The 25961-nt window shown below is 37.9% G+C and overlaps 1 protein-coding gene across 3 annotated transcripts in view; it reads left to right on the top strand.

Annotated features, from left to right (window-relative positions):
- Nucleotides 1-25961, top strand: part of grid1a (glutamate receptor, ionotropic, delta 1a) — a 308696-nt gene that overhangs the window by 183645 nt on the left and 99090 nt on the right. For all 3 annotated transcript variants that reach the window (XM_082144260.1, XM_082144259.1, XM_082144261.1), the window contains exons 3-4: nucleotides 4459-4743; nucleotides 23025-23230. In XM_082144260.1, the coding sequence (XP_082000386.1) occupies nucleotides 4459-4743; nucleotides 23025-23230 (491 nt within the window). The remainder of the gene's footprint in view (nucleotides 1-4458; nucleotides 4744-23024; nucleotides 23231-25961) is intronic.

Raw genomic sequence — 25961 nt, 5'->3', positions numbered from 1 at the left:
CATTTTGGTTGGATGACTCCACGCAGCATTTTCTTTATTTTTAACCTCCCTTTTAAAAAGTGGCTTCATGCAGTAAAGTTGTCTGTCTGCAAATATGGAATTTAATAAAAACAAACTGGGGGACTGGCGACGAGTTTCAGTCTTTATTATTTGGGTATTTGTGGAAGAGGAAACTTTCTGCGCGTTCGTCACAGCCATCTCACGGCCAATGTCTGCAATAGCTGATAACATACAATTTTATATCTAACGTTAGCATTACGAGCTCTGAACACGCTTTATCAGTGCTCGTCTCTTTTCTGCCACAGCTTTTAATATTAAGTCATTATGTTTACACATTGACATCTATTGCAAGGCAAACCATGTTACAAATTTACTATAACAGGATTGAAATAGCGCATTGAGGTTGGTAACAAACAACTATTTACAAGACTGTCACTATTTATGATTGATAGACGGGGTTCAGGCTTTTTTTAAGCGTATTTGCGCAAAAGGAAATACCTTGTCTAATTTTATACGCATACGAGCTTTCTGAACACGCTTTAGTATCAGTGCTCGTCTATTTTGTTATGTTAATTACCTCGTTAGTAAACCAATAACTGCAGCACAGTTTGAATCTCCTCCATACTTATAAATGTGGCGCTCAAAACTGATTACTGTCCGTCGCAGACTGGGAGGAGCAGTTGCACGCAGTTTACCTTCCCGGTACTTTAGACCGCGGTGTAAACGCAGAAAGCAACCGGTCTGGGGCAAAAAAGGTTCCTGGGAAAAAAGTTCCTGGGACAAATTGTTCCGGGTAATTTCGGTGTAAAAGCGGCTTTAGAGAGAGAGGCAGCGTTATTATTACACTAAATTCTAATCGAATTCTACTCACACTGTAGTGATGCGTGCTTGTATTGTTCCATCTCGCTTCTCTGATTGCATGAGAAGTATGCTGAATGTTGATATCCCCTTATGTTGTTTCAAACCTGACTTCTCTTCTGTGGAATACAAAATTAGATATTTAGCAAAAATGTTTTTGGACCCCACTGACTTTTATTGTATGGATTAAAAACATTCTTCAAAATCTCTTCTTTTATGTAAAAAAAAAAAGTTTATACATGTTTGGAACGACATGAGGGTGAGTAAATGATGACAGACGTTTTTAGGTGAAATATCCCTTTGTTTTGCGGTTGTCATCGCCATGATGTGTAAGAATGTATAGATGTAGAATTCATGGACCAGCGAACAGAGCCTGCCAGTGGGAATTTCCACATCAGATGGTTTAATGACCATTCTCACATGACTTATAGGTTTCCCGTGGCATGTTTTGCTGTCCCTGCAGGTTGTGGACGTTTCTCTTGCTCTGAAGTTTGGGGATGTTGTCTGGTTGATTGATGGAGCTGCGACTGTTTCTGCATTGTCTGTCAGCTCTATCTTGACGGCATTACATACTGTAGGAGGCAGAAGTTTTCTTTTTCTCTTGACAAACCTTTTTTTATTTTTTTATTCTTTTTAACCCTATTAGTCTTTCCATCTTTTTCACTGGATTTTTCCAAGGAAATGGTGTTCTGTGATGTGAATCAGCAAATGGTTTTATCTATCAGGCTTTGTCACACCTGTATTTCTCCATAGCTCACACAGACATTTTAAAGATAACAAAAAAATTCACTATTTGCATAGTTGTGGAGAGATAAGAATCTCATAACTCATGAACAGACAAATTGATCTGTAAGATCTGAGTCATATTACTTTTCAAAGCATTATTCTATGTGTTTTTCCATGTCAGCTTAGATAAATGTTGTGTTAAAGGGATAGTTCAGGATTTTAGACATGAATCTCTATAGCTTCCCCATAAGCAGTGTGGTGCATTGACCATGACTTACCCCCGACAGCGTCCTGTGAGCCGAGCTCCGGTCCAGTTTTGGTCAAAATGAAATTAGTCCGGCAAGTTTGCTGGGGTCACGGCAATAAAGTTTTTTTCTTCTCAAATCAATATGTGTTCAAAAGAGTGATATATTTGCAGCACAAAACCGCTGTCTATGGAGAGGTCAGACCTCGTAATGGCTTGGCACTATTTTCTTCCCCGTCATATCACTGCGCGCTGCCGCTACCTACAGCCAGCTGGGAGCCGCGCACGTGTCACTTTGTTTACAGCTCGTAAAGAGAACGATAACATGTCTGACTACAGCAGCGACGATGACAACATTGACTTCGACACACAGCCAAAAGGATATCTTCTTTATCTTCGCCAGTTTGGTGTTCACATTGAAGCCCAGAGCAATGAGCCAAAGTCGCCTCAGAGCAACATCTGCCACAGGAAATCTTTGAAATGTGTGAGGAGAAAGCGCCACATCTTTGTTTGTACAGTCCGGATAGTCACAAGTCCGCACCATTTTCTACAAAGCTTGTACAAACTGATCGCTCTTGGTGAGTAGCTATGTTAGCTCGTTCGTGTAGCTGTTCTGAGCACGTAAACACTGCTGTAAACACTGCCGAACAACTGAAAAAGTGGTGTGCGCCTGCGCAGCTCGCAGCTGGCTGTAGGTAGCGGCAGCGCGCAGTGATATGACAGGGGAGAAAATAGTGCCAAGCCATTACGAGGTCTGACCTCTCCATAGACAACGTTTTAGTGACGCAAATATATCACTCTTTTGAACACATATTGATTTGAGAAGAAAAAAGCTTTATTGCCGTGACCCCAGCAATCTTGCCGGACTAATTTCATCTTGACCAAAACTGGACCGGAGCTCGGCTCACAGGACGCTGTCGGGGGTAAGTCATGGTCAATGCACCACACTGCTTATGGGGAAGCTATAGAGATTCATGTCTAAAATCCTGAACTATCCCTTTAAAGAACAGTATGTGTCATGTCCGGGTCCTAAACTAAACAAAGGGCATTTAATATTAACTTTGTGCTGTCTAAGTTTTGTGGATGGCCCACAGTTTTCCTCTCTGGTGTTTAATGTTTGACCATAAATAAGGATTTTTATAAGTTGCATAACAAGTGTCTTTTCTGTATTAATTTAAACCACATGGAGTGTCTGTTTGTTGGAGTTTTCCAGTTGTTCATACAAGGTCATTATTTCTAAAGGCTTATTTTTTAACTTGAGGAATGTTTGGGAGAAATTTTATGTTGAAAAGGGATTTGGGATTGTGTTCAGCAACCTATATGCAAAGCCTATTATAGAACTGTAAGTGATTTAGGGTATTTTGTATTCAGTTAAGGTGGATCCATTCATTGGAATAACAATGTAAATTGTGTTTGTTCAGATGTTTACTGAGTGTTTTCTCTGGTAGCTTTATTTGCTCAGCTTCTTAGAAAAAAAGTAATTAGTTTCTTTGTTAAAAAAAAAAAAAAGTCATTGTGTTTCCTCTAATTTTCATTGGGATTTGTAATCCATTGATCTACCTACGTCTTTAAGAACTGTTCTTTAAAACCTTTGCGATCAGCCAATATGAATCCAGGCTTTGCTTTAATGAAACTAGCACACAGCCTCTCTGGGGACAAGTGGATAAACAGTTATTGTGTAAAAGTTACAGAAACTAATGGGTTTTATTTCTCACTTTTGAGAATAATTCCACCTCCATTAGCTGCTCTCCATACAGTCAGCTCAGTGCATTTTGAATGATTTTTTGGGTTTTATTAATAATTGATTTTCCAGCTCCTGCAGTTGTAAAACTTTTTTGTGCAGTCACTAGACAAAATTAATTTACAGCCCCCCTTTTTTGAGATCTATGGTAAAATATTTATTACAATGCAAATAAATACAACAAAGTACTCTACCTACTTTTGATTTGTTTAAATATGAGAAAAGAATATGAAATAACCTTATAAATGAAGAATGAAGTCAAATGTTCTGTGACAAATATTATACCTCTTTCCCAAGATGCATTTGTGCATAAATGTAATGAGCTGTGCTGTACAATATGGGAAACAATGCTCTAGTGTACTAAGTTGGGAATATTACTACCATTTTTCTATGCCACAATGCTCTTTTTTAAGTAGGCACATTGTCAGATATATACCCTGGAACAGGTTTGGATTAGAAATCCACTTTTTATCATTGTAAAAAAACAAGGGTAACTAAATGTATAAGCGTATGCTTCCTAGCCTGCGGCTCTCAGATGGTAACATCTATAAAATGTCATAAATTATTTATGTCCACTTTAACTAGATTTCCTTGAGAAATTGTTGCACTGATGTTCAACAGAGGCAATAAATTAGCAGCATATGGCAATACACTAAAGAGAATTACATTTGCCCTGTGAAATCTGGGCACATTATCCCACCTGTTCTCTATGGGATCACCCTGACATTTGCTGCATTAATTGCCACTGGTTGATGAAAATGGACCATAAGTTCCATAATGGTCAACGTGCTTAACTGTTGTAAAGTAGTGCCTATGACTCCTAACCCCTCTAATTCTCTAACCTCACTGTATCCTTGTTCTTTGTCTCTCTCTCTCTTTTATTCTCTAGCCTGTGAGCTCATGAATCAGGGGATACTGGCATTGGTGTCGTCGACGGGATGTGCTGCAGCCAACGCGCTACAATCTCTGACGGACGCCATGCACATTCCTCACCTGTTCATTCAGAGGAACGGAGACGGCACACCCCGCGCTGAGTGCCAGCTCAATCCCAGCCCAGACGGAGAGCGCTACACGCTGGCCGCACGCCCTCCTGTGCGTCTAAATGATGTCATGATCACGCTCGTCTCTGAACTGCGCTGGCACAAGTTCATTGTTTTCTATGACAGCGAGTACGGTGAGTAACGGTGAACCTTTGTGGCACCCATCTCCAGTTTGGAGCCTGGTTGGAGGTTAATGATAGGAGGGCTGGGGTCACACTGACAGTTGTTCTGTGACATATCAGCTGGAATTCGCAATTCATCATTTTATTTTGGTGCATAGCAATTTCAGAGGACTTTTCAAAGCAAAAAACGATGTTGTCCTCGAGCAATGCTTAAAAAAAAAAATCCTTCATAGTGCAAAGACAGTTAAAATTTGATGAGAGCAGGTGGACTCTAGCAAACTAAAAGGCAGGCTGTCAGTGTTTAACCAGCTTTAGCATTATAGTGTTTTGAAAACCATGAAACTGTCAAGGTATATAAAACATGGACTAGGTTAACCTTCTGATTTCTTCATTGAGCCAGTGATGTTCAGCAGTATGGGAATAAAAGTTTGGCTGTCAAACCAGAATTGTCTCTATGTCGGACATCTTTAACAAAAAACTTTTAACCTGACCTCTATCAAAATGTAATCAAGCCCAAGAATGAGGATTGCTCTTTACCGTTTACCCTAACAGTACTTACTGTATTCTTGATCAAATAAATGCAGCCTTGGTGGGCATAAGAGACTTATTTAAAAAAATAATAAAACCCCAAACTTTGGAACACTAATGTAAATAATAAACAGATAGGAAACATTTTAATTTAAACCAGCAAATAAACACTGGAAATATTAATATTTGTATTAATTAATATTGTCATGTCAGGAAGGTGGTAGACATATATGAACATGATTTCAGCCTTCTAGCTCATTTCTGATTGGGTAAACTGAGGGTGATACAACCTACCTTTTGTTACAACACTTCCTAGCCTCAACCCTGGTTTTGTGCCTGAATCCTTACCCGCCCTTAAGATAATACCAGGCTCAAAACACATTCGCTGATGATTGTTCTTCCCTGTTTTTTAGTCCTACAGTGTCTGACTGTAAAATGTATTTATGGGTTTCAGGTTTTCCTAGAATATGCTTACAAGCAATGCTATAGCATTTGCAGTTTACATTAATAAGGTCTTTAGTTCTGCAGCTTTAACTGTAAGTTTGTTGTTCATTGTCGGGTCTTATGTGGAGTATATTGTTTCCTGAAAACAACACAACAAACACAAAAAGGGTTTGTTGGAGAAGATCAAGCATAAAGCTCCCTCATAAAAATTCTTTGTACTTACTATTGACACAAATTAACACTTAAACTGTAACAGTCTCCTCTGCAGTGCTGCTGGCTCTGAAATTATGAATTTTAACAAATAATTTTTGGGTTTATTTAGCTTGCTTTTTAAAGGGATAGTTCACCCAAAATTGAAATATACTCACCCTTAATTTTTTTTTCCCCAAACCTGCGATTATTTTCTCTTGTACAAACTATGCAAAAAATGTTTTTATTAATTACCCGTAGCAGATCTATACAAGTGCAACTGGGGAAGGTGGAGGGTTTCTGAAAGTGTGCTGCACTGTTACAGCAAATGCTAACCAAATATTTGACGGTTGAACACTAGGGGTGGGAGAAATAATTGATGCTTCGTGATTCTCTCTCCAACGATTCTGGATCAATTTTGAGAATTTCAGAATCGATTATGAGCTTAGTTTTTTTTCGGATTGTGAGGTGCCTAAAGATTCCCACCCCTATTGAACACGTGAGCTAATTGGCTACTGATACAGCAGGAACCAATTAGCTGTGCCCTATAGAGAATTATGTGATTGCAAGCTGGTTGAGTTAAGGACCTATAAGCCTGTGCCATCTAGGGCCCTATTTTAACGATCTGAAACGCAAGTATCAAGCGCGAAACGCAAGTAACTTTGTGGTCTTGGGTGCTGTTGCTATTATACCGGCGGGATAAATGACTAAATCTAAAATGGGTTGGTCTGAAGTAGGTTCATTATTCATAGGTGTGGTTTGGGCGTAACGTGAAATAAACCAATCAGAGCGACATCTCACATTCCCTTTAAGAGCAGTCATGCTTGTTCCATGGCGGATTGATATTATAACGGCGGATTTGCCAGGCGCGCGCCAGGAGCGGTTCACAGCCGAGGAGACCGACGTTCTCGTCAGGACCGTAAAACAGAGAAGTGACATTGGGGATGGGAGAAACCCACCCAAATTAGCTTCGGTTAAACAGTTGTATAATAATTTGTCTAAATGTGTAAGCTAGATTTATGCCTATTTTTTCACATCTTCATGGACACAACAATGATTTCCCTCATGTGTTAATATTTTTCCTTGTAATAATGTATGGTTTTCTAAAAATGAGAACTGCTGCGTCTGTGTGTAGATGAGATAAACAAAGTGTATGCGCGTTGTGCACACGCTACATTGGTTATGGCCAAGCATGTGCCCTTAAAATAGCATATGAATAACATTCGCAACGCGAATTTAGAATTTTTTTCGAAACCTGCAAAATACGTTTGCACCGGAACTCTTTGTGCTGAACCGCCCCCGGGAGCGCAAATGCATTTGCTAGTTTACCGACGTGCGTCTGTGGAGGCAAAAGTCCGCTGTGCGCGGGTGCAAAATAGGAATGATACATGCGTCGGTGTACAAAGTCAATTGTGCTGGGTGCAAGATAGGGCCCCTAGAGTTTCATGACAGAACTTTGTATTTGTTGCTCTTTTTGAGACAAAACACCATAAAAGCATTGATATACAACTGCACTGCTGTTTATTTCAAGTCTTCTGAAGCCATATGATATATTTGTTTGAGGATCAAAAAAATTTTTACATGACATCCACCCTGTAGCTTCATGAGAAAAAATAACAATGTTTGATTTATGAATGAATCAGTCCTTTGAGATTTGAGTGATTTGTTCATGGTCTGATGTGATTCTCTAATTCAGCTCACAGACTCAATGATCAGTATATAACAGCTTGCTGGAAGGGAAGATTATCAGTGAAAAACAACTTAAATTATGGTTTATTCCTCACAAGGCTGCCATTGTGCTTTATAATACTTGGAATATAGCTCACAAATGAGATGGACTACTTGTATGGTGCTTTTTGAAGCTCGTTATTGCGTGGACAAACAAATGATGACAGAATCATTTTTGAGTGAACTAGAACCAGCATGCAGGCCAAATCTCCTTTTGTTCCCATCTTATCTTCTTAAAATCCCCATTATCCCAAGCAAGTCTCTGTAGCCCATAGCTCTTTCTTTGCTTTGGGGTTGGGTGGTTTGCTGTGCTAACAGTATGCCATCTCGGATTCAAAGGTCTTGATGAAAAGCATCTCACAACCACTATGGGGCATTTTGATCCCCTCAGTCAAAGCAGAGCTCCCTTGTGGTCCACATCTACAGTATTTCAGAATAGATTCAGCTAAACTGTGCTGTAAATAGCTCAGCATGTATGCTAGGGCTACAACTGCTACTAAATTCGGCTTCAGGCAGGTTCAGACAGTGGGCTGAGATGAGTCAGAGCGCCAAGCACCCTGGAGCAGGTAACATCATTCAAACCGTATCACAGAGGTCAGAGGAAAAGCCCCAATCAAGACGTATAACATGATTGATGGTGGTGCAGAGCTCTTAGCACTGAACATGACACCCTCCAGTCACTCTGGATGTGAAATACTAGACGCATTGATAACAGGCTTCTTGGCAAGGGCATAGGTTGGTAGGGACATGTTGTTGTTCATTTGTTTGGTTTCACTTCATTTTGATGGACCCTTTAACACATTCTGTTGACTATAAGTAACATTGCACCTATAGCTCTCATTAGAGTGTTAGTAGAGTATTAGTAGACTGGTTGGGTTATGGTTAGAATAAGTTGACATGTAGTTGCAAAGTTACTTACAGTCAGTAGAATGTCTGTTGGAGGACCAATCTTCAAAAGGGACCATCAAAATAAAGTGTTACCATTTGGGTTTATTTAGAATATTTATCTGTCTGTCTGTCCGTATATCCATCTTTTGTTCTATCTGTCATTCTATATTTCTGTGTATCTGTCTGTCCATCTGTCTGCCTGTCGTTTAGTCTGTCTATATTTGTCTACTTTTGTACAAATGAATAATAAAGAGAATATTTTTTATTAAATTGATGTTTTTCTGCATTGTTTTCTGGTGTTTTAGACAATGTAAAGGACAACGTTAAATCGTTGAAGCGATTCTCGAGATCTATACTTTCATTATACGGATGAAAACATAACACTCAGTGCTTCTATTATAATCACTCAAAACTGTGATGGCTTGAAAAAAATAGGCATAGATTAATCACTTGTCTCACAACTTTTCTTTTTCATTTTTTACAAATCTACACCTTTGCCTTTAAACTTTTCAACAAAACCATCATGTCATAAAATATGCTAATGTTCACAAGCTCATTCTGTATTAAAAATAGATACACTGAGAACTGGTTTTAGACCAGCAAAAACGCAGTGACATTTGAGGAGCAGTGCGTAAATGATCTTACATTAAGAATCTGCTTGAAAAAGAGAAAAATCATTTATCCGAGATCTCAGTCTCAGTTCTGCTCTCGTCACTTCTGTCACACTAGTGCAGGAACACTGGCAGTACAAATTGAAAATCATGCAGGCTGTGGGTGTGTTAAAAATATACCCAGAATCTGAAAGCAGGGAAAGCTGATCTGAAAGAGCTGTTACTCCGATTCAGGTGGATGAAATATCAAAAAAGTGGCTCAACAGTTTGAGAGTGTTTGATGTGAGAGATATAGTGTCTGCATGCGCCTTGACTTCATATACAGTTAATTTATGGATCTTTAATTTATACTCACTGTTTCCCGCTTTGTATTACAACCTAATTGCTTATATGTGAATCAAGTGAGAAAACTACAGCATCGACTTTATAACTAACTCTTAATGCATCTAGGGCTCAATCGGAGTTGAGTAAGTAGGTCTTTCTCACTCTCTTACTATCATTTCTCATTTTCAAGCACTTTTTCAAGCACTGTAATCGATTACGTTGATTACGTAAATGAGTCGATTTGCATGGAATGCGTCGATTCGTTGCACTGTTTATGGTCATCCCCAATGATGGTGGCTAAAGTATGTGTTTTTTTAAACAGAGACCAAATTAAATGGTGCATTACACAGTCTGTAAAACCACAGCAGCACAACTTCTATGCAGAAGCATCTGAAAAGAAAACATCCCAGGGCTCTCCTACCTCAAAACGATGATGCGGCAGCATAAGTATTTGGATTATTAAAGGGATGGTTCGGAGTAAAATCAACCTAGGGTCCTTTGCACCATGACATCGAGCCAAACACCCCCCCAGAAGCCTTTTTTCCCTTGGTTGAACATTTTTAAAGTTAAGCTTATTTAGAGATATCAGCCGAATGGCTTAGTGCAGGCGCTATTGGCTCCAAATTTGTATCTCGTAAATGACCCCACTAATAATGGCCAGAATGGTACCAAACTTCTACAGTAATACAAATAGGTTCTGTACTCATAAAATGAGGCATTGGAAAGTATGTAAGTACATCAGGAGTTTATTTAAATAACACTTGCCTGACGGCTCATGCTACTGCTAACCTGGACACTGACTTCACTTCACTGAGTTGAGAAAAGCATGTAAAAGTCCTGGCAGAAAGCGATGCATAAGGATGTAGTGTAACTTAATATTTAATATTCGCAGGTATACCTGAAGCAGCACAAGATAATCCCGAAGAAGCCATCAAAGAATTGATGCACTTCTCTTTTAAACTCCCCATGATAACCGTAAATACGATCAACTTCCATCGCGTTCACCGAATTGGTCAAAGGCAGACTGATGATAAACGACCCAGACCAATTGTAGCAAAATTCGAACATTATAAACACAAAGAACTTCTGAAGAGCAAAGCTAGAGAGCTAAGAGGAACACATTTTGGTCTGAATGATCAGTTCCCGAAAGAAATTCAAGAACGCCGAAAAAAACTGATCCCAATAATGAAACAACATCGAAAACAAGAAAAACGAGCAAATCTCAACGTCGACAAATTATACATAATTTGGACAACTCTATAGAGACTCTGATACCACTTGGACTTAAATTATTTAATATCAGACAACATTAGATCATCAGGTCGCCGATCAGCTATGCATAAAAATGTAATGTCCGAAACTCGCACTTTATAAACATGTTTTTTACCAACTTCAATGTATGCCATTCACTTTCTAAAATGTGTTTGTTTTATGTTAAATGTTATATGTTGTCATATTACCATTTACTGAACATATCACATCCAGGATATCTGCAAAAATATCTGGATTATACCAAACTATCTGGAATATACAATCTACAATACAATATCACGTTGATAATGTGCTGTACCGTCTATCCTAAAAGAAAAGGAGAGAAAAAAGGGTATGCAATTTGTTTGCTGGAATGTGCGAGGCATTAATTCACTGACTAAAAGATCCAAAATATTAAATCACTTAAAAAAAATGAACGCAGACATTTGTCTATTGCAAGAAACCCATCTGCTAGAATCTGAACACAAGAAACTTCAAACCTCACAATTTTCTCATCTTCTTTTCATCTTATAGCTCAAAAAAGAGAGGAGTAGCCACTCTCATACGAAGGAACCTAAAATTTACCATCAATAAAACAATAGCTGACACAGAGGGCAGATATATCATCATTAATTCTACCATTAATAATAACAATATTACTATTGCCAACATTTATGGACCAAACATTGATGATGAAAACTTATTCCACACGTTTTTCTCAATATTATCATATTTTTCACAATCAGCTGTAATCATAGGGGGTGACTTCAACACAATTATTAATCCAATATTAGACAAATCTAATGCTTCAAATCAGATGAAAACCTGGCACTCAAGGTAATTTATAACGTTGGATGAATTTGCCATTATCTCTTATAGTCAAGTCAAGTCACCTTTATTTATATAGCGCTTTTTACAAGCAGCTTCACATTGATAACATGAAAATAATACAACACAGTTTGTTTCTAGAAGAAAATTGCGTCATCGTCCACCTTAAGTAAGGCAGATCAATAATATTGTTATTATTGTATACAAATTATACACTATATTAATAAATACAGATACAACATATTCAATACCTATTAAACAATGGGAAAATTACCTTAACATAGTCACAGATGTCAATTTCTAGAAACAAGTCTGCTTAAATACATTTGGTTTAAGCAGAAATACCAACGTACAACTAATCCAATTTAAAGTAATACACAGAACACACTTAACCCAACATAAACTGTTTAAAATGGGATTATCAGAATCAAACAAATGCAAACACTGCAATCTCACACAAGATGATTACTTTCATGTCATCTGGTCTTGCCCCCCTGTTACCACATTTTGGAAAAATAATCACAGGAAAATTATCTGTTTACCTTAAACGTAATATCCCGGCAAACCCGTCATTATGTCTTCTAGGAGACATATTACAAATAAACCCTCCACTGGAACATACATCACCCTTACCTCTGTCTCTAGTTATCACCAAGAAAGACCAAGAAGTCTGTAGACCAAGAAGGACTGGATAATATATGATACCTGGCTTAAAGCACATACCTTACGACTACAACTGATGGTCACTTTTAAAAGTTTTATATCCAAGCGCAGGCAGAGACGCGACCGGGTCATGCGCCAATGATCCGGAAGGTCCGGCAAATGTGTTTTGGTGAGCCCTTGCAAGATATCTTGGAGTGGAGGGTGCATGTCCATATTCCACTGGAATGTGCATAATACAGCAGGAAATCGGTTAAACCAGACAATAGCCATCTATTCAATTCCATCTTTTCTTTTCTGCTTTTCTCTTCTATCTATCCCCATCTATATCCCTTCTTCTCTGTATATGCCTCTTATTTATTTATTATTTATTTATTTTACAGTAAATAATAAATGATAGCAATAACATCATACATTTGCTACTTTACAATACTACACATTCTGGATGGGGAGATATACAATGTGTCTGTATGTATGTGTGTATATATATGTGTGTGTGTGTGTGTGTGTGTGTGTGTGTGTGTGTGTGTGTGTGTGTGTGTGTGTGTGTGTGTGTTCATCCATATTGCTTTCTGTTTTATGTTGTTTATATGTTTGTTTGTTTATTTGTTTGCTCATTTGTTTCCTCTCGTATTATGCATTCCTTTCTTGTTTGTCGTCAACAAGCTTATCTGTCTGATACTTGCTTTTTCAACATCTATATTTGTCTAAATTAGTTTTTTGCTGTTGTTTTATTTAAGTACTTATCTGTATTGCATTGTTTGCTTAATGATCAAAAGTAAAAAAATAAATAAAATATCTAATAGATGAACTCATGCCTCATTTGGACTCATTTATTTAATTATGCACCGTCAGTCGTTTGCAGTTTTATGAATACCGACATTTTTGTTACTGTTGCTACAGTTACCGCTATGGTTCGTTAGAATGTGGTTGTGACTTCAGTGTTTGATCACACAGCTGAATGAACATATTCAAGCAGCTACAATTAATCTCCTGAAGGAACAAAACATTTCAGGATTCACACTTGCATCAATTGCTGCTGAAAAAATCCCAAGAAGTGACGGTGAACACAGGCATAGTAAACACCTACACTACATACAATTTATATTTTTTCTTAAATAGTACCTTTAGGTAAACGTTCAGATTAGCTATGATTAGTTTGTTATTATTTATTGGCAAATTAACCAAAGGATTGATCGACTATTCAGAAAATAAACAATAGATTAACCGGAAAAAATTATTGTTTAATTATTTGATTGATCAAAAAAAGAAAAGAAAAAAGAAAGATTAATCAATTGAAAAAATAATTGTAAGTTCCAGCCCTATCTGCTTTTGCTCCTCCACTTAATCAACACAGCATAACCCAGGAGCTGATATATCAATCATGTATTTAGCTCACATACCCTGCGAACACACACACACACACACACACACACACACACACACACACACACACACACACACACACCTTTAATATATAGTTTAGTGCTGCATGCTTTTACTCTAAATAAGCTTGTTAAATGCTGTGGACTTTTTTTCTTTTCTTTTAATTTCATCTTTTTTTATCACTAATTATGTCTGTTTAAATAGCATTGCAGAAACTCATCTCATTATTTGCATTAATTTACTCTAACCAACTTATTTTGTTGCTATTATTTTTAGAAGGAGAAGTAAACAGCCTTGAGGAATCGCTGTGTGAAAGGCTTTCATATAGCGTTTGAAGTTAATTATTTGTCTCTAAAATTCAAGACACTTCTGTAGTAACTTTTCAGACAAAATTGATTTTGCTATTTTATCTGTTTATGCTGTTCTAAATGAATAATGTTCAAGATCTAATAAAAGACTATGCGTTTTTTTTTTTTATAAATGTTTTGATGGCCTCAGTAAACTTCTCGGCTTTCTAAGAGCTACAAGGAAAGGTGCCGTTTATATTTTCACTTGAGCTTGGTTCGGCATGGCACTCATGCCGTTCTCCGTTCTCGGCACCGAAAGCCAAACGTGCTGAACCGTGCTGGTAGAATGTATGTAGGGCCTACTGATGTCGCCACTCAGGATTGGTCGCTTGTCTGTTGCCTTGCTACCAATTTCTCTGTAACTGGCTAAGCGCACTATTTGAGCGAAGTTAACCACAAGTTGATAATAAAATTAAAAGAAATATCTGATCATCTGATCAATATCTGATATCTGATCATCCAAGAGTTCTGTTATCAGCTCCACAGTAGAAAATGAAACCATATCCGTACCGGCTGGACCGGATCAGCACGGAATGGAACGGTTAAGCAATAAGAACAAGTAATGCCTGAAGGTGGAGATTTTTATAGTGGGACTGTCAGTTTCTTGGCAACTGATTCTCTCTTGAGCTGTATTTACAGTATTTTTGTGTACGTTCAGCCTCCATAAAGTGAGTCTATTAAAACGTCTTAATGTTGAGATCTTTTTGTGTTATGTAATTTATTAACAACACTAAGCTGGCCCATAGACCTGCGAAAGTTGGTTTTTGCAAGCGAGTTCTCAGTTTAATTGATGTTTTGGATTTAGCTGAGCAGTCCCAGAGTTTACGAGTGTCCCTTTTTTAAGCGTGCCGCTGAGTAGTGTGTCCTTTTGCTTTATTCACTAGTTTAGAACGGATAATATCTTTCATCACCGCACCACCTGTTCTGAGAAGTGATTTCTTTTGCTCTCTTTCTTGCACACACACAAATTGTTGTGATGATGATGATGTCTGATGATGACTTTTGCCTGAGAGTTTTAATAGTTGACAGTTTTAAAAATGTAAATGTTATAAGTACTATTGAATATTATTGTAATTAATAATTATTTTGTCATTTCACCCAAATGTCAATATTTGTTATATTTAGTCAGATTTGAGGTAATTTTAATTTTATTTTGTGTTTCTGAAAAGCAGTGATCTGTGGCACTCCATTATCAAAATATCAAACGTTTTGGGTCTATTTATTTAATAAGGCATTTTGTGGACACATTAATGTTTTTAGATTTGTGGAGTCAAAAATATTGTTATTTAATTTAAGGTTTTTTTTAAGTGAAAAGGTAAGATGAGGCCGTAAGTTGGCCTAGAGGGACCCGAGTGACAAGTTGTTGCTAGTGTTATTATTATATATTTTTTAATACTTCATATAATTCATTGGGTTGTTATTAAAAATTTCCAAGAGCTAGATACATTTCAGACATTTTATTTACTTATTATAAAAACTATTGGCTAATTGAGTGAAATCATTCCATTTCGATTCATAATGTTGCTATTATAACATATCTTTATCTAAAAAATATGGGCAAATAAATACGAGTATATTCATAGGCCATGGCTGCATCCGAAATTTCATACTTCCGTACTATATAGTTGGCGAAAAACTGTATGTGACAAAAGGAGTATGTCTGAATTCACTGTACTCATAAAAGAGTAGGCAAAAAGTATTCATCTACACACACACACACACTATATCACTCTTATTCAAAATAAGTACCTACTCAAGAGAGTATGCGATTTTGGACACAGCCCCTGTGTATGTCACGGTTACATTAGTTTCTTTGTGTTTTAGTTTGGCTCTCTAGGGACACTGATTATGTTATGTACCTGTTTCGAGTTCTGTTGATTAGCCTCCTTGTGTTTTTAAGCCCTTATTTCTGTTTTCAGTATCGTTTGTGTTATACATGGTTGTGTATCTTTACTCCTTGTTATTCTCCTTCATGTTTCCTAGTTGGATTTTGACTGAAGACTTTGTTTGTTGTACTTCATTCGTCGTGCGCTCATTGCAACCACCCCCACTTTTTGTGTCAGTTGTTATTGTTTTGTTTGGATGCTTTTTTAAATTATAAAACCTGTTTTTAATTCACCACAGTAAGATTTTAAAAGCATATGTTTTGTATTTTTGCCATTTATTTGTAATGTTCTGGATGCGCTCTTGTGGTCTTCTGGTCAACTTTGTGAAAATGCAATGGTTAATGCTGAAGTCTCTCTCTTATGTTAGAACATTGGGGTAATAATGGAGTTTGTGTCATTGTGTCCTGCTTTTGAACAAGAGGACGTTGACCCTCTTTTTAATTGGCTCCCTGTTCAAGACATGGAGAACCCATCGTGAGATAGAGAGGAAGAGAGAAACACAGAAGCTTTGTTTTTACATTCTGGGTACGTCTCTGGGCAGTTCATATCACAGACAGTTAAATGAGCAACTGTGTCCAGGACTGTAGATTCTGCAACGCTGTCACGTGGACTCAATCAACAGTGTGTCAACCAAACCCTCTCTCATTTATTAGGACATAAGTATTCCAAGTCTTTCTAGGAAATGTGCTCCCCATGGCCTTCATGAGTAATACTCACACCCCAGCCCCCGGATCGCTGTACAACAGGCCAGTGGATTGAGACACAAACAGAATCATGAAAAGAAACTATAGACGAAATGATTTTACCATCTCCTAGCAACTGTCTAGATGCCTTTGTAGAGGATCAAATGATGAGGTTTCATAACTCCTAACCCTATGCAGAACCAATTAAACATATCTTTTGAAAGGTTGTGGTCGATGACCTTTAATGCAAAGATCAAGCATCCTGCAGTCCATTTATCACAATGTACGTCATCTTGTGAAGATGCATTTATAAAAAACTGAACTAATGTATGGTTATAATGAAATGCTGAAACAATATAGGTCTAGTACAGACTTTGTTGTTGTGATTTTAAAGGGTTAGTTCACCCAAAAATGAAAATGATGTCATTAATGACTCACCCTCATGTCGTTCCAAGCCCGTAAGACCTCCGTTCATCTTCGGAACACAGTTTAAGATATTTTAGATTTAGTCCGAGACAGTGATGCGCGGGTTGATCCGAAATGAGCGGGTGCCTGCGGTCACCCGCGGTTACCCGCGGTTACGAGTCATCCAAAAATATTTTTAATGATATTCGGGTCGCGGTCGGTCGGGTCGTTTGAAATAAAGATGCCAATTAAACCTTTGTAATTTATATAGTACTAGAGAGCATATGAGCGGAGTGGAGCGGTGAGAATCTCCGCTCATCGCTCACGGAACTGTTCACCCCTCCGCTCCCCCGCTCAAACATCAGGCCGCTCCGCTCATTATCGCTCAGCGCTCAACGCAGTTTGCTCCGCGCTCCACCAAAATCGCCCCCCGCTCGCTCCAAAAAAGGAAAAAAAATCTACATGTATATCACTGTTAGCTTAGACCACAGCCTTACCTCCTAAAGAACTAATGAGCAACAACAACATTTTTCAAATAGAAATGTTTTATTTCAAATTAGGCCTAGGCTATAAGGAATATAGCCTACACAAAGTCCTGTAAAATTTAACGAATAAATGGGCCTAATAATATAAATAACAATTATATAAACAAAAATATAGCCTACATACATTTCTTTTAAATAAATTTACTATTAGGCCAGAATTTTGATAAGTTAACTTTTGCGCAACGCCCACGATTAAAATTTAAATGGGCTTATATCCATTGTACACATAAACTGCTGTAAAATAAAACGAATAAATGGGCCTAATAATATAAATAAAATTTATATAAACAAAAATATAAAAAAATATACATAAACGTTTTAAAAGTTGGCTAAATTAACTATTAGGCCAACATTCTTATAACTGAACTTTTGCGCAGCGCGCAGGATTAAAATTGAAATGGGCTTGTATCAATTGTTTGAATATTACGCTATATTTAATTTACACTTTGTTACAAGTTACCGTAGGCCATTCAATTTGCTAACCTTTTGCTTTCTTCCCAGCGTGTTCAGATAGCACACTGCATGTTTTCGAGAGATGTGTCTTTTTAGATTCCAAAATGAATCTTTACTGACTGAAACGATGTCTCCACATTCGTTTTCTTCTACCACATTATAGTTAGTTTTATATTATAGTGTAGCCTACCTGTATGACTTCTTATTTTCCTTTTTGAAGTAGCCTACTTTTTGAACTCCATTATTGAGCCGAGTTTTGACTGAAAATAGAATCCATCTTGCAGTCATCAACTGAGTCAGGCTGAGCATGCTTCAGAATCGTGGTGTGCGCGGAGCGAAATTGGAGCGGGAAATAGGGCGACGCTCCATCCTTTTAAAAATGCCGCTCTGCGCTCTGTCCAAGATCCGCCCGCTCGCTCCCGCTCCACTCCGCTCACATGCAATTTTCTATGAAATACATAGGCCTGCTACACTTTATTGGCTGAATAACTGGCGCGAAGGCACGAGCTCAGTCTGCAGGTAGAGATGGAGGCGGCAAGAGAAAAGGTGAAGACTGGGGAGTGGAAGCTCCGCAAATACAAAAAACAGAAAGAGCAAAATGTGGGAGACATTTGCCGAAATAATGAAAGATGATGACCAAAGTGCTGGCTTTGTCATGTGTACTTCTTGCTATGCATTTACTACTTTTAAAAAATGCGGGTCAGGAAGCAGGGCGGGTACAATATTTTCTTCTTTTTTTTTTTGCGGTCCGAGTTGCGGGCGGGTTAGTTGAAAACGTCGGTCGGGTGCGGGTTGTTTATACATTGACCCGCGCATCACTGGTCCGAGAGCTTTCTGTCCCTCCATTGAAAATGTATGTACGGTATACTGTCCATGTCCAGAAAAGGTAATACAGACATCATCAAAGTAGTCCAAGTGACTACAGTGGCTCAATCTTAAGTTTATAAAGCGACGAGAATACTTTTTGTGCGCAAAAAACAACAAAAATAACGACTTTATTCCACTATTCATTTCCTTCTCTCTGGGCCTCGCGTTTTTTCACGTAGTATAAATGCGTAGCGCGTCTGTGTTGTACGTCACACGTAGGCTCACTATTGGCCGACGCTGGTCATGTGTGTGATGCGTGTGTACAACACAGAAGCGAAAAATAAATCCGGAAAATAGAAAAGGTACTGGCAGCTTATTACCCAGACATTATCCAGAAATTTTACGGACATTTCCGTTAAACACAACGCAATGAAGTTCAAAGTTCAAAATACAGGTAAAACACCTGTAAAAAAATGTATACAGAAAATTTAGTAAATTCAATACAGTACATTGTGCCCTGTTTTTACGGATTTTTTTAGTGTAGATTTGTTACACAACATCATGCTGTTTTACTTAAGATGCAGCTCTAAATCCAAGAACAAGCCTTGTATTGTTATTTATTGTTTTTCAACCCAATAATTTCATTACAAATGAAGGAACAGGGGAACATCAAACTGTTGATTGTTAGAGCTCCATTGATTCCCTGCACACCTCCTTCCCCCGTGTCTCACCCAGTGAGTCGGCAGCTTGTATATGCCTTTAGATATATAATTACACTCTTCAAGCAAATCCAATTTGTTTCTCAAAAGACTTCTCTCAGCTCTTTCTTTCTACACAACTTTTTTTTTATATATTTCTGCGACCGTATCCTCAAGAGACTGAATTTTCTTTTCAGTTTGTAGCTACAGCTGTGATAATTGAATTACAATGGTATTCTGAAACTAATCTCTGCAAGAGTTTGGAGAAATTGAGCTGTTGTGTCTGGTGTGTTTGCTGGTGGAGATTAATTAAATATGTTCAGTGTATCCAAATACAAAATATTCAAATTCAGTTCATCCTGATGTATAGTATTAGCTAAAGTTAATTCATCAGCTTATAGCAGTGTGAAGTGACATTTACCATTACCTGGACTTGCGTTCTCCACCGCGCTCTGTTAATGTAGCAAGCATGCTTTAGTCTTGCTCTTAAACTGTCAAATTTATTTCTAACTCTTCTACAGAAATAACAGCTGCTGGAAATTATTGTGAATACTCTTTGCTTATCGAAAGTCTACGGAAGCACTGCTAATGCCACTTAATCTAGTGCTACTCAATCTAGTGCTACTTACTAGGGTAAAATTACCTGTTATCATGGAGCTGCTCAAGATGTCCTCACCGTTTCCTTCAACTTTCTCTCACTTGTTTCTTTGTTCAAATGTATGCTTCATAACACTTTGTCTCTGTTGGCTGAGGAAATATTAATTCATCCATTCACTAATTCATTTTCTAAATGTTAATGGTCTTGAGTCATGGAAGAAAAGGTGGTGTTCCCTTTCAGTCGCTCACGTTCGACATAGTCGATTGGGATCACGCTGTCATCTTCGAGTATTGATAAAACGAGCCAATGCACATTGGTGTGCGAGATTTGCATCTCACGCTCCGTCCCGCTGCAAGGGTATAAACACGGAAGCAGATGCACGCACCAACTTTTCTTTCGCTTCGAGGCCAATCGATCTTCATGTCGATGTCTCTGAAGAGTGTTGATATATTCAACGAGCAAGTGTGTCGGTGCTTCTTCCAGAAGTCTCTCCCGGTGCTGGTGTTTCTACAGCGCGAGTGCAGCGGTGGTCGCAAGCCTTCTGAGCTCTCAACTGCTGTAGCATTCCTTTTTGTGTTTGTTTGTCTGACGGTCAGTTGAGGGCGAAGAAAGTGAGTGTTTCACTGGTACAGGCTGCACCGTTCCGTTCAGTGTTGCCGCAATCATTCCCCTGTGTGCTCCGGCACTGGCGAGAGTCCAAACTTCCTGAAAGAGCAACACGGGTGCGTTTGCGTCTTGAAAAAAGATGTCATTCCACCTGTGCGTTTCTGGATGTGGTCGTTCCCTGTCCCCCTCTGACGGTCACAATAGTTGTATCACGTGTTTGGGCTTACAGCACGCTGAAGCAGCTTTTGTGGATAAGTTCATGTTCTCATTGCGGGAACAGGACTATTGCGGTGTAAAGACGATTTTGACTCTTTGCCTGGCATGACTACGATTCTGGATTTTCCAATAAAATTCCCTGGAGCGGGGTGGAGCACGAGATGCAAATCTCGCACGCCAATGTGCATTGGCTCGTTTTATCAATATTCGAAGATGACAGGCTCCCTAAGCGTGATCCCAATCAGTCGACACGTCAACTACGCGTCAATTCTTTTATTATAAATTGTATATAATGCTAGTAGTTATATCATAATATAAAAATGAAAAAAATTATTATACTTATAAAAGTATTGTTATTGTTCATTTTCTTCTTATTATTATACATATATTATAGATACATTTTTTTATGAGTTTTTCAGTTTTCATGTTTTCATTGTCCTTTTTGCATGTATTTAAATGCTAATATACATCAAGATGACCTGCAGGCATTTGGAATGAGACTAATAACAATTTAAATGCAATAAATAAATAAATAAATAATACTAGCTTACTAAGATTATTGCCAGTTATGCTGAAAGGGTTTTCATTAGTGTATTTAGTCCAGCTTCTTTGCTCAAGTGCTCAAATGATTAGAATTTCTTCTTGGTTATTGTTCTGAGAGCACATGAGGCTGGTGTGGGGCGTGTAGTCTGCTTTGAAGGGAGTGCTTTGATGGTAAGTTGTCATGGAAACAGCTTGTAGTATACCACAGTTCACAGAGGGGGAGTTATGATCAAGTATACCAAGTACAAAATAATATGATGTTTGATCATTCTTGATGTCTGATTATAACCCTGTGTTGCAATATAACCCTGAAAACTGGACTGCGTGGTCGTCTGAATAAATGTAAAGATAGACTTGATGTCAGACATGGAAGAAAGGACAGGCAATATCAATTTATAAGTTTGATCATATCTGATGATATGTTTGATAATTATTGTTAACAAACAAAAAAATGTCATACAACGCAGATATGTGACAGGAAATTAAAAAAGTTGTGATTAAATAAGATAAACAGAAAAGGATATATATCAGTCATTCTTTTTGTGTCAGAATTTCAAAAACAACACTTTTTGACAACAATAGTTGCAATTGTTGATAATTAGGATTGCAAAATAAGCTACTTAGCTACTTAAAAAATTTAAATAAAAGCCCGTAAATATAAACTTTTAAGACAGAAGAGAAAAATATCTTTTGAAATATCTTTTTGTTGTTGATGCCCAACACATCCAAACAAACTACAGTATTTTGCCACAAATTCACTTGGTATGCTAGTAAAATTAGACAGATGTCAACAGCAAAGGTTGTGTGACATGCCCTCATGCTTAAAAAATGTGAACAAACTAACACAGGATAAAAGAAAATATAACCCAGAATATTATAAATATGTATTCGCTAATCAGTTGTACTCCTGTTGTTGTTGTTTGTGCATTTAGGAAATCTTCCATTTTCATTGTCAGCCTTTGTCAAGTAGGAAATGGTAATATCAATACATCTCCTTTTTTTAAAAGAAATTTGTGTTTATTTTATTTTATTTTTATGATAATTTTGGTCTGGTCTGGCCACTGCAAAAATCTTATATCTTAAAAACTAGCTTATACAAAAAGTCGGTTTCAGATTTGTTTGTAGGGGAGACGAAGCTGCTGTCAGCACCCTGAAATCTAAAGATGGGCTAAATATTTTCTGCTCCTCTGTTTTGCTTCCTTACGTTGACAGGTTCTTGAAGGTATTCTGTTTTCCTCTGCTTTGTTTTTTTTCTTCTTTTTTTCAAGCAGTGAATAAAAGACGAAAGGGAAAGTGTAGAAGATGCAGACAAGTTAAGCTCGTCACAACATTTTGACTGCCTCAGTGTCATGCTATGAAAATTTAATTACAGCTCGAAGTGAAGACCATAAATGTGCACAGTTAGGCTGAAGTATTCGTGCATTTTTATGACTGGTCTATATAGCTCTAATTAGTCCTCATTTTCCAGACCTTCATTCTCACATTTTGACCCTTTTAGAAGACGGTTCTAGTGTCCTTTCTGTGAGTAGATGGTTCGAAAGCTCAGTGATGGACGATTAAGCCATCAAAAAGCCACTTCACTAGACTGAGCACAACGTGACATGACATCCGTGATGCCATGGTTTTTAACCACCGTCTTTTGCTTTTTCTCATGCTCTACCTGTTTCAGATGTTCGGGGGATGCGTGGATTCCTGGACCAGGCGTCTCGGATGGGTTTGGATGTGTCTCTACAGCAGGTTGACCGGAATGTGACAAAGGTCTTTTCTACCCTGTTCAGCACGATGAGGATGGAGGAGCTGAACCGTTACCGGGACACGCTCAGACGGGCCATCCTGCTGCTCAGTCCTCGCACTGCCCAGGTCTTCATACACCAGGTAGGAGCCATTGTGAAAGCAGTTCAGAAGTGATACGCATATAGGTGGGAAGATGCAATGATGCTGTTATGCAGCAATGTCTATATATTTGAAATAGTATAATATGTATTAGGCTATATAATATATACATCATAATATACATCAATTTTATACACAAGACAATATACATATATTAATAATAATGTAATATTATATTAAAGGAGTGGTATAATGCCCTTCCCACAAGATGTAAAATAAGTCTTTGATGTCCCCAGAGTGTGTATGTGAAGTTTTAGCTCAAAATACCCCACAGATATTTTTATATAGCATGCTAATATTGTAAATTTTTGAGGGTGAGCAAAAAACATCATTATGTGTCTGTCCCTTTAAATGCAAATGAGCTGCTGCTCCCCTTACAGAGGGTGGAGCTTCAACAGCATGCACTCACACATACATGCACTGAAAATGTCTAAAACTTTTAGCCTTTTATGTTCAAATCGGATTCAGACATAGGCGTAATTTGCGGGTGGGACATGTCCCCACCACTTTTTGCCAGGGTCGATATTGTCCCCACCACTTTTTAAAACATCTGAGTGCGGATTAGAACCCAGAACTTCCGACACGGTTGGCGAAAGTTCTACCACTGGACCATTAAGGTACACGTTGTTCAAATAGGCGGATCTATGTATTTATTCACACGAAAATTCTCGGCACTGACAACATATTTTAGGCTACATCTCATTCAACGACAAATTAAACCCCATGTAGCCTACTATTTAAATCGATTGCTGGATATCGTAATTTTATTGTACACATAAATTATATCTGATTTAGCATTGTATTAGCAACCCCCACCCCACCTGTCCCACCCACTTTAAGTTACGCCACTGGATTCAGACAATGATGGAGAGACTCAAGAAGAAGTGACAACATGTAGAATGCAACAGGACGTTTCTGAATGGTAAGTTGACAAATTTATGTAGCTTATGTGTAGTTATCTTCTAGTCATATATTAGCATATTGATAATCTATAAATCGTTGTCCCGGGGGCGGGTTTATGTAAATTTTAGGGTTGGTGATGTCACTAACCCTGAAGGAATGTTGTGTAGTCCCTACCAGCCGTTTGTTGTAGTCCTTAAAAAGTGAATTCTTTAAAAGCAAATATCTCCCTTTGCTTTGAACTTTGAGTATTGTAACTTTGCAGATGTTGTTTATGCTCAAACAGCAACATTACACACTAACTAAAGTTAGAAAAGTGAAATCATAATCAACCAGTAGAAGTCTGCAGACATCTACAGAAAGTCCTGATTTAGATTAAGATTTAGTTTGAATAGGCTGTATGTGTTTGTGTGGTCTATGGCATTGTGTTGTTTGTTGTCCGCTAATAAGTCATTTTTGAATTAAGCTTTTGCTGGAGAGGCACATGGACTGTTGTGCCAAATGGGTTGGAAAATAACTAAAGTGGCTCATCCTGTGCATTGCATTCTGTTTAGCTGTAATCTCAGCAAAATTATCTGAACCCTTTACGATTGAAGGAGGAGAGAATTGTGTTTAAATTAGTGGGCGCTATTTGGGAATGCAGCGATTGCGATCACATATAGAAGTTGTTGGTTTGAATCCTGATATAGGGATGTGTGAGGGATTACTACTGAGTGTCAGGAGGCTGTTTATATCTAAATCATGCACTCTGCTGTGGTCACTGCCGCAGGGCCCTCAAAAAAGAGACCTAACCAAATGACTCTTCCAACTATTATAGTCACAGTTTACACTTTATTTCCATAGTCCACTTTAGATATAACTTAGATATAAAGCAACTACATGTCAACTACAGTAACTCTCATTAGAGTACTAGTAGAATAAGTTGACATGTACTTGCAAAGATACTTGTAGTCAGTAGAATGTCTCTTAAATGGGTGGTTGATTATGATTTCACTTTTCTAACTTTAGTTAGTGTGTAATGTTGCTGTTTGAGCATAAACAACATCTGCAAAGTTACAATGCTCAAAGTTCAAAGCAAAGGGAGATATTTGCTTTAAAATAAATTCCTTTTTAAGGACTACAACAAACGGCTGGTAGAGACTACACAACATTCCTCCCGGGTTAGTGACATCACCAACCCTTGTATTTACATAAACCCCGCCCCCGGAACACAATTTATAGATTATCAAGACAGAATATGCTAATCAATGACTAGAAGATAACTACACATAAGCTACACAAATTCATCAACTAGTTATGTTAACCAACAGTGCATGTCTGTGTGAGGTAAAAGGACACGACCTCTTGAAGCTCTGCCCTTTGTGCCGCGAGCAGCAGCTCATTTGCATTTAAAGGAACAGACACAAAACAGGGCGTTTTTGCTCACCCTCAAAAAGTGACCATTTTAACATGCTATATAAAAATATCTGTGGGGCATTTTGAGCTAAAACTTCACATACACACTCTGGGGACATCAGAGACTTATTTTACATCTTATGAAAAGGGCATTATACCACCTCTTTAAGGGAGCATCAAAATAAAGTGTTAGCAGATATTAAGCAGACAGTCTACTAACACTCGAATAAGAGTTAGTTGACATGTAGTTGCAAGTTACTTGTAGTTAGTAGAATGTCTAAAGGGGACCCTTGAAATAAAGTGTTAACCAGTCCCAAATTTCTGGAGCCTTTACAGGACAACTTTGCCGATATATATACACACTTATTTATTTAAATGTATTAATGTAAATGTGATATGAGGGTTAAAAACTAATAAT

Source organism: Leuciscus leuciscus, assembly GCF_965113295.1.
Source record: "Leuciscus leuciscus genome assembly, chromosome: 17".
NCBI lineage: Eukaryota > Metazoa > Chordata > Actinopteri > Cypriniformes > Leuciscidae > Leuciscus > Leuciscus leuciscus.
Note: the sequence above shows the minus strand (reverse complement) of the source record. Positions and strands in the feature narration are given on the sequence as shown.